Raw genomic sequence first — 9,052 nt, forward strand, 5'->3', positions numbered from 1 at the left:
TGGCTTTACGACCACACACGGCTGGATGTCCTCCTGGAGCGGCCGGCAGCCTGCTTGCATGGGTCGGGTTTAGCATCCTGGAGAGGAGCCTGGGTGAGGGTGGGAGGAGGTATCTGCCTGATAGGTCCTCCCTCCCCCCAAAATCAACCCCTCCCACCCTTTCCTCGGTCTGATTGGCAGGTGGGGTGGAGAAGGGCTGGGACAACTCAGCTCTCCATCTATTTAAAGGCAAGGGTGGGGCTCCCATCAGCTACTTGCCTGGGACCGTTCCTTGGTGGAGAGGAGCACCAGCCTGGAGAGCAGCACCATGTCTTGCGTGAGTAGAGAAAGGGATGGGGCGGCTTTGCTGGAGGTGATGCTTCACGGAGGGGGGACCGGGGGGCAATGCCTTGGCTTGGCTTGAGGGTACTTGCACTGTTCTTCTCCATCCGCTCCTCAGCCCTTGCGTCAGAGGGTCTGCTCAAGCTGGGTGCCTGCTGCTGGGGAGGAAGGATCCCTGCTGCATCCATTCCAGAGCGGGGGGGCTACTATTTCTTGTTCTGGCAGGAGTGTGGTTGTTTTTTTTTTTTTTTCCCCTGCAGGATCCCTTTGGGGGGGTACGGGGCGGTGGGGGGGGTCCTTGCTGCATTGGCTCCTGAGCTGGGGTAACCTGTTTTACAGCAGCTCTGCTCTGGGGAAGCAGCTGCGGTAATGTTTATTGCTCTCTGAATGTCTCTTCTGGGCTGCCTTGCTGCTTGCTTCCTGGCTGAAGTTTTCATGAGTCACTGAATCGTTCTCTCCCTCTCTCGTAAGGAAATGTGCTATACAGAACTGTCCTTCTGTGAGTGTCAAGGATAGCTGGGGAGATGCTTCTGTCAGAAGACTGATTGTACTTCTTTGATTAATTTATCTTTTGTTAGACTGAGGGTGATTAATCAGGGAGTGTCCCAACCACAGGCTTATTTATTAAAGTGGGGTGGGGGAAAGATTCTTAGTATTCTTGGGATCTTGCCTCTGCTGTGATAAAGAATGAGTACATATGGGTTTAGTTTAGTTCTAGAGAGAAAGTGGGGAAAGGTGTGTACATGGAGCAGGAGAATGCTCTTGCAAAGGCTGAGCCTACAAGAAAAACAACCAAGCCCTTAGGAGCTGGGGAGCAAAGTGTCTGAGCCCCCGGACCTGGGTGAGGCTTGAAGTTCAAATCCAAGCCAGGAGAAGGGAGTGGAGGTTCCATCCCTGCACAGCCAAGCTTGTGTGGGACGATACGAGACCCAGAAGGCCCACAGGTATGTTCGGGACAGGGTGGGTGCGATGGGAGCTTGCAGGTATTTATGTTTCACTGCTGTGAAATACAGATATGTTGATGAGAGCAGCAGGAGAAAGGTTGTGAAATTGGGCACATGTCCCATGTGACTGGAGTAACTTCTCTGGGATGTCCCTGGTGCAATGCCCTGGGGGAAGGGAGCTTCCCTGTCTCTCCAACTATCCAAAGCGATGCACTGTCTTGCAAGGAGAGCTGCCAAGGCAGAGCAAGTGAGCCAGCAAGGACTGAGCTAATGTCTCTGCTTCCATGTTCCCCAGGGACCGGTATGCACCAACCTGGGTCTCAAGCCTGGCCAGCGCCTCACCGTCAAGGGGAAAATTGCACCAAGTGCCAAGAGGTAAGCTGTGCTGTGCTGCCAAGGCACCACACCGAGTTGTCTTCTGCTGGTGGGGGACAGAAAGAATCCCTCCCTTGAATCGGAGAGGAGCAGATTTGGAAGGAGTTAACATCAGCAGCACTTCCCTGTGAGTCACTGCCTAACGCACGTTGCAGACATACGAGTGCCAAGGGGCTAAGCCGAAGCAGATGTGAAGCTCCAGCTGTGTGCACTGGCAGTGACCACATCCTCTCTAGTGCAGAGTAAAGGAAATGGAAGCTGTGTCTATACTGAGCTTTGGGTTGAGACTGGCCCCACAGCTACATCCTCTTCCCTGCATGAATATGGGCAGGAGGAGATTATGGCCCAAGCAGCTGGGAGGTCTTGGGTTGCTCTGGCTCCATGGATGCTCTGAGCCACAGCTCCAGCTGATGGTGCGAATGGAAAGGCTGTGTGTTGCAGCAGCGGCTCTTAGGGTGTTGAAGTTTGCTTTTACCCAGTGGAGATGCCTCTCATGCTGGCAGGGAAGGAAGGAGGGAAGCTGGTGGGCTTAAGTGGAAATGTGCTCTTAAATGTGCAGGGATCGGGGTGGCTGGGATCCCCAGGGAAGCCTCAGCAGCCCCTGGCCCTTGTGCAGGTCTGCAGCTGGTGGGGGCTCTTGGTGGGTAAGGTGGAGCCCGTAGCTGCTGTACCAGCACTAGTGGTGTTCCAGGAAACATGTCCCAGCTCTTCCCAGTGCCTTTGAAGTTTGATAGTGTTGGAGTGAAGCCTCCTGGGCTTTCTCTTGCCAAATAATATGCTTCCTCTGTACTCACCTGGGTAAGAGGCCTGGAGGCAAGGTGGACACTGGGCTGGGAAGCTGCTTCCTCCCACTGCCATGGCAGATGCTTTGGGACAGCTAATGACATGGTAATTATTTCAGCTGCCTGCAGGGTGGGGAGAAGGCAGTGGCTGTTGGGCAGAATGCAGCACCAGCTAACTGTTTGGGGCTGAAAGGAAATCTGTGGAAAGCAACTGACTCCTTGGGAGCTGGTTTGGGTGCAGGATAACTCCCTGCTCAGGGCTCTAAGTGCTGAACCTTTCTCTTGTTAAAAGCTTTGTGGAAACTAAGTGGTGTCTCTCCCAGGGATGGCACTGTGGGACCTATCACCCCAGCAGAGGGGAGTACCCCTTACTGATGCAGCACCATCTTTTTAGGGAAGCTGTGCAGTTTAGCAAAGGGTTTCTCTTTGGTTACCCTCAGCTGGGCTTGGAGCAAAAGACCCAGAGATGCTCATGGTAATGAGCAACATGCTGCCATAGTATTGATGTCTTCTTTCTCTGCAGCTTTGTTATGAATCTGGGGAAGGATGCTTCCAACCTTGGGCTTCACTTCAACCCCCGATTTGATGCTCACGGTGATGTGAACACCATTGTGTGCAACTCAAAGAAGGTGGAAGAGTGGGGTGCAGAGCACAGGGAGACTGTCTTCCCTTTCCAGAAGGGGAGTCCAGTAGAGGTGAGGCCTGGGATGCACTCTCTGTACGTGCCCTGGCAAAGGGAGGGTGTTTGGCACAGGGCACCCAACTGCAGGGGCTGTCTCTACGGGAGGTGGCTGGCTTCTCCTGCTCAGCCAGTGCCACCACCCAGGGCTCTGAGCAGTGATGGATGGTGGGGATCAAACATGCAAGCTCCATCTAGCTCAAAGGGATGTTACTGTTGAACTGAGCAGGGAACAGGCATCTCCTGGGAGGCTAGAATAATACTCCTGCTGTTGAAGAGCAGGTTGCGCTGCTGAGCGTGTTCACCCTGCAAAGTGAAGGGTGGCACAGCAATGCTGTGGAGGGGAAAGGCTCGAGGGTATCTTGGCAGAAACTTTCTCTGACTTTTCCATTTGTCTTGCAGATCACTTTCAGCGTCAACCAAAATGATCTGACAGTCCACCTGCCAGGGCACCAGTTCACGTTCCCTAACCGGCTTGGTCTCTCTGTCTTTGACTACTTTGATGCACAAGGGGACTTCACACTCCAGTCCATCAGCTGGGAATAACTTCCTCTGGCACCTCCATATCAAAGATGCAGAAAAAGCAATCAATAAATAAGAGTTTTGGTCTACCCAGTCTCAGAATCTAATCTGTTTCATACTGCCAAGTCCACATGGGTTGGTCACCTTGCTGGAGGGGTGGGGGGAGGAGGGTAGCCAACTTTGCTTGAGTACCATGTGTGGGTGGGATTGTACCAGCCTTGGCCCTTAAAGTCATGGATGGAGACGAGGGTGAGTGTCAAAAGGCTGGGAAGGCAAGAGGTAAAAAGCCCAAGAGTCTCAGGACGAAACACTGGGGCTAGATGTGACTAGAGGGGAGAGTGGAAGGGTCCCTTAGGCAGAGTCACCCACTCTTGAGGTCTAGACTGACACCTGACCCTGCCTGAGTAAAATGGGTTGATTAAATCTATTTCTCCCTGAACCAAGCATCCCCAGCTGACCTCAGAGAGCCTTGAGTTGCTGTGCTAGGTAAATCTAGTGGGGCATGGGGTGAGGGGAGAGTCCTCAATTGTGCTAGCTTTGGCCTGCACCCCTCTGTAGAGGCTGGTCCTACTCATGACACAGCTCTCCTACGTTGTCTTGGGACCTCTTGCTGCTGCATGGGGACAGCAGTAGGAAAGGATGCCTTGCTGGCTGTGGTGGAGCATGCAGTGGGCTCCTCATCCAAATCCTTTCTTCCAGCTGGGGTGTGGGATGCTAAGGATGTGTCTGCTATGTTTTTTTTTTTTATTCCTTTACTCGTATTAGCCCAAACAAGCCTGAGCACTTTTCAGTCTAAACTGAGGCTAGCCTCTGAGGAGTCTGGAGATGATGAGGCATGTTTGATGTTACAGCATAGTTCTCACTGGGCTGTGGGTTGTTACCCAAGGTGTCGGCTGGCCACTAATGCTAATTCTGCAGCAATGACTACTGCTGTTGGGCAGGCTGTGCCTGGTGGGCATAGGAAAGGTGGGAGCTGCCCTTTCCACAGTGCACAGTAGTTACCAGGTAGGCCCGGGATGGAAGGACTCAATCTTTGGGTCCTCGCTTCCAGGCTTGGCCATGAGGGACATGAAGCACAAACAATCTGATGTCCTACAAGGACTCCCTGCAGGCCTGGCTGGGCTGATTCCTCCTATTAAGCAGTTGCAGAGCAGCTGGAACGTGGGAACTTGCTCCTACGGCAGCAGCACCTCCTGTTCTTGCTCCATAATTCATGAGGCTCTGCCAGGTCCTGTGTCTCAGGTGCTCATGCAGAGGGAGGCTCAGCTGCTAGGAACTGGGGGGCTGAGGAGGAAGAAAGAGACGAGTTGGAGACAAAGGCTCAAGATGGGCTTTTGAGCTGGAAGGCAGGAACACTTGGGGTGTACAAGCAACTTGAGGCTCTGCAGCTGGATCTCTCTTGAAGCCCTGTGTTGCCCAAAGCCAGTCTGCTCTGGATGATCGCCTGCTCTTTAGGGCTACATCTATAATAGTATACACGACATCTAACATTGCCACCCTGTGCATAGGCATGGGTGGGGTACAGCGTAGCCTGGGGACTCCTCCCATGGGGTGATATCGATAAGGCCATCCTTTCTGGGGATGAGAAGAGAATTTAGCTGTATGAAAGTGAGCCATGCTAGGCTAGATGGCCTCAAGGTGAGAGACCTGGCCCAGTTTATGCAGTGGTGTTGACACAGTCTGGCAGACTGGGCTACATTCGGTAGGCCAGGGAGTTGGGGATTTCCTCAGCCACAGCAGGGACATGGTGCTGGTGAAGGCCCCCTCCCTGAGCTGTGATGATGGGCACATAGTGGAGGTCTCTCCTCGCAGCTTCCTCTGCTGGGCTGATCTTGAAAGCTGAGCAAATGTGCTGACGTCCCCAAGCTGTACTTCGGGGCAGTCTCACAATGTCTCTTAACCACACTTGGGAGTCTTTTTTTTTTTAGAAAGACTCTTCAAAGATTTCTTTTGTGGAGGGTGGGGGAAGAAAGATGAGTGTGAGCTTTACCACAAGAGGATGAACCTCATTCAGATCTCCTGCTAGCGTGGCTGCTTCTTGAAGTGACTCACTGGTCCTGTGAAATCTGTGACTCACTGTTACCCTGACTTTATTATGGCTTGGCCCATTGCTAGCGAGGAGGTGAGGGGTGGCGAGGGTTCCCCAGCTGTATAATTTACACGTATGGAGGCTGACTGCTCCCTTTCACCTACTCCCCAGCCTTGCGCAAGGCGGAGGCTGGTGTGTGAGGGCTGAAGGACCTGAGGATAGGGTCAGGATCCCTGGGACAAGCGTCCTCCCCCAACTTGAGGAGGGTTAGCAGCCTTGCAAAGGGCATGAAGGAGAAGGCACCGCAACAACAATGGAAGACGCTGCACGGGAAGTGATCCATTTTTATTTCTCACCTCGACCCCAGCCAAAAGCTGGGAGATATTCCCAACCTGGGGGCACTGCTCACCCCTCACTTTTTCCCACAGACCCCAACAACTCCCCAGAAGCCGGAGAGAAGCTGTGGTCTCCCACCGGGCCACCCACAGCCTGCCGGGAGGATGCCGGGGGCCGTGCCGTGCCCATCCTGCTGTGGTTGGGGCGCCGGCGGTAGGTACCGGCAAGCAAGGTGTAGAGGAAGGGGTTGACGCAGCTATTGCCGTAGGCCAGGCAGGTAACGCCAAAGTTGAGGTAAGCTTGGGCAGGGGGTCCGATGCCCAGCCCCTCGCCCCGGTACAGCCCGGCCAGCTGCCAGGCCCAGAAGGGGAGGAAGCAAGCCCAATAGGCCACCACGATGGCGGAGATCCTGGAGAAAAGCCGCCGGGTGGGGGCCCGGCCGGCCGCCGGCAGCCCCAGACCCCAAGCGGAGGACCGGTACGCTTGGGCCAAGCGGGTGTAGACGACCCCCAGCACCACGCCGGGTGCCAGGATGCTGGTGGTGAAAAGCACCGTCAGATAGACCCGGAAGGCCGCCGGCGTCCAGGTGGGGATGCAGAGACGCTTGTGGGGGCCATCCTCCTCCCGCAGCTGGGTCATCACCATCATGGGGGCCGTTAGCAGGAGCGAGAGGAGCCAGAGGACGGCGCTGGCCAGCTTGCGGTAAGCGTTGGTGGCCCGCCTGGCCCGCAATGGCCTGGCCACTGCCCAGTACCTCTCCAGGCTCATGGCCGTCAGGAGGAAGATGCTGGCATGCATGGTGAGGAGGTCCAGGCTGAGCAAAAGCCTGCAGCCCACGTCGCCGAAGAACCAGTCATGGGCGAAGTAGGTGCAGACCACGAAGGGGATGGTGGAGAGGTACAGGAGGTCAGCCAGGGCAAGGTTGATCACGTAGACCCCCAAGGAGCCCGCTGAGTAGCCCGCCACCCTGCCGGAGGCCACTACCACCGTGTAGATGTTCCCCACCATCCCAGTGAGGCACATGGCCAGCAGCACGGCACCCAGCGGCCCTGTGACCGGGCTGTCCCCTCCCAGGACACTACTGTCGTCACCCCCACCGCTGCCTTCCTCCAAGAAACTGCTAGCCTCAAGATCCTCTCCAGGCCTTGCGCTGATGAAGAAAGGGTCATAAGACATCTTTGGGTAGGGCGAGCAAGAGCAAGTCAGGCTGTCAGATACCTGTTCCTTCCCCCTCTCGCTGTGTGGGGCACACTTAGCCTTAACAGGAAAGCAGCCGAGGGAAGGGAAAATGGAAAGAGTTCATCAGGCATAGGTACTCCAAAGAAGTCTATTTCTCACCTCCAGCCGCCCAGTCCATTTTGCTGATCTTGTCCATCACAAGCTCTGTCTAGTGGTTTCCCTTAATCATCAAAGGGCTGAGAAACGGACGCTGCCCTCCCCTTCAAGAACAATAGGTGCAAAATAACCTCTGCCAGCCAGGAGGAAATGTCTCTGCTCTTCACCGGCTCCTCATTTGTTGCTTCTCCAGCATTCACTGGGCGCAGGGAAACCAGCAGACTTGGTGGACAAGTGGATTTCTCCTCCCGAGTCTGTGTCCTCTCAGCTCAGACAGACTCTGGAGAGGTGGGCTCTGCCCCCCTGAACCAACCCCTGAGTAGTTGCCTTGCCCACTGCACGGAGGAATGTGTCTGACTCACAGCTTCACACACCGGTGCGAATGCAGTCCCAGTTTATACTGGGCTTTTAGCCACTAGCTGAGGAGCCCTACTGGCTCTCTTCTCTTGCAGACACAGTCTTTCTTCCCCCATGTCTTCCTGCACCTTCCTCCTGCTCCCTCTTCCTTCTTGTTCTTGTTTCCTTTTCTTTTTCCCATTTCCCCTTGCACAGTTGTCCTCATTTGACAGAGGAGACGACTGAAAGACAAGACTCCCTAATGTGGCAAGGCAGGAAAAAGCATCGCACTGTGGCTTTAGAAGGGAAACAAGGGCCAGCCCTGAAAGTGCAATAGTCAGGGAGCTGCCACGCTGCTCTCCTCGGCCCTTAGCCAAGCTGGGCTGAGAGGTCTGTCCCCCACTCCCTTCCAAGGACACCAGGGCCCCTTGAGGTGTAGACAATGGATGTAGCCCCCAGTTTGCAAATCCATCAGATGGTAGGAGAACTCACATTTTCTATGACCTGGGCCTCTTCTACCCTTGTCCCCTGGTCAGCAGCAAGCTCCTAGACACTCAAAGGGCTGGATATTTTAGACTCACTCTTTCCTCCCTCTCCCCAAAGACCATCCTCCTTCTTTAAGCTTTCCCCCTCCCTCCCTCAAACCCCCAGGACCTGCTGCCTCACCTCAGAGAAGGGGAGCAAAAGCCTGTTAAGCAGGCACCATTGCCTTCTAGCGGGGCATCACTGCATGACACCTATGTCCCCACACTTCTGCACCCAACGCTACCTTGCTCTTTCATCTCCCACATCCCAGCCTCATCGGTCTCAGGGAACTGACACGGTAGGACAGAATTTGCAGAGCAGAGACAGACGTGCCATTACTAAATGTGCTCTGCTGTTAGTTCACAGGGGTTTTCAGGCCACTCCAGCCATGCTTTTTTGCATCATCAGTGTATTATTAGCTTCGTTGTGGCTGAGTCAAAAGCCTCCACTCATCTCCAGCAGCAATAACTCAACAGCAAACAGGAGAAGGAAGCATCTCATGGGTACTGCCCTCACTGCAGTAGGATCAAGCACCCTCCCGAGCAATGTGCTGCATGCAACAGCATCAGCTTCAGCATGACCATGCCACAGAAGCGGGCATATGGCACATATGGCATTGTTGGAGGGAACTTCAGAGGCCTCCCTCTGGATTATCTGTATTAGCTCCTGGCACATCTGGGTCACGCTCTCTACTCTTTTTCACACAGAACTGAATGTGCAGGTTGTTTAGATGGGGCTTAAGGTTTTCTAATAGACTACCACATTTCATGTTACCGGAACTTATAGGCACTTTGTTTTGGAACACAAGCTTTACAATGGCCTTCAGTTTTTAGGACAGTTGTGCTCCAGACTGGGAGAGATCAGCAAA

The 9,052-nt window shown here is 54.4% G+C and overlaps 2 protein-coding genes across 2 annotated transcripts; one reads left to right on the top strand and one right to left on the bottom strand.

The window, feature by feature from the left end:
• Window positions 1–262: 262 nt before the first annotated feature.
• LGALS1 (lectin, galactoside-binding, soluble, 1) lies at window positions 263–3,672 on the top strand. The gene is made up of 4 exons (XM_010585435.1): window positions 263–316; window positions 1,561–1,640; window positions 2,946–3,117; window positions 3,504–3,672. The coding sequence occupies exons 1-4, from the start codon at window positions 308–310 to the stop codon at window positions 3,645–3,647; spliced, it is 405 nt and encodes a 134-aa protein (XP_010583737.1). The 5' UTR covers window positions 263–307; the 3' UTR covers window positions 3,648–3,672.
• A 2,385-nt stretch (window positions 3,673–6,057) lies between these two features.
• On the bottom strand, window positions 6,058–7,164 carry LOC104842841 (urotensin-2 receptor-like). The gene has a single exon (XM_010585461.1). It carries the CDS (start codon window positions 7,162–7,164, stop codon window positions 6,058–6,060), a length of 1,107 nt encoding a protein of 368 aa, XP_010583763.1.
• Between the last annotated feature and the right edge of the window lie 1,888 nt (window positions 7,165–9,052).

The sequence above is a fragment of the Haliaeetus leucocephalus genome, unplaced genomic scaffold (assembly GCF_000737465.1).
Source record: "Haliaeetus leucocephalus isolate CR32 unplaced genomic scaffold, Haliaeetus_leucocephalus-4.0 Scaffold101, whole genome shotgun sequence".
Taxonomy (NCBI): Eukaryota; Metazoa; Chordata; class Aves; order Accipitriformes; family Accipitridae; genus Haliaeetus; species Haliaeetus leucocephalus.

What these genes read in the sequence shown, in the direction of transcription:
- LGALS1 (XM_010585435.1), top strand. An exon ending in ATTGCACCAAGTGCCAAGAG is followed by an intron (nt 1,641 to 2,945) that starts GTAAGCTGTGCT and finishes CTTTCTCTGCAG; the next exon opens with CTTTGTTATGAATCTGGGGA. An exon ending in AGAAGGGGAGTCCAGTAGAG is followed by an intron (nt 3,118 to 3,503) that starts GTGAGGCCTGGG and finishes TTTGTCTTGCAG; the next exon opens with ATCACTTTCAGCGTCAACCA.
- LOC104842841 (XM_010585461.1), bottom strand. Translation starts at nt 7,164, where the DNA reads ATGTCTTATGACCCTTTCTTCATCAGCGCAAGGCCTGGAGAGGATCTT.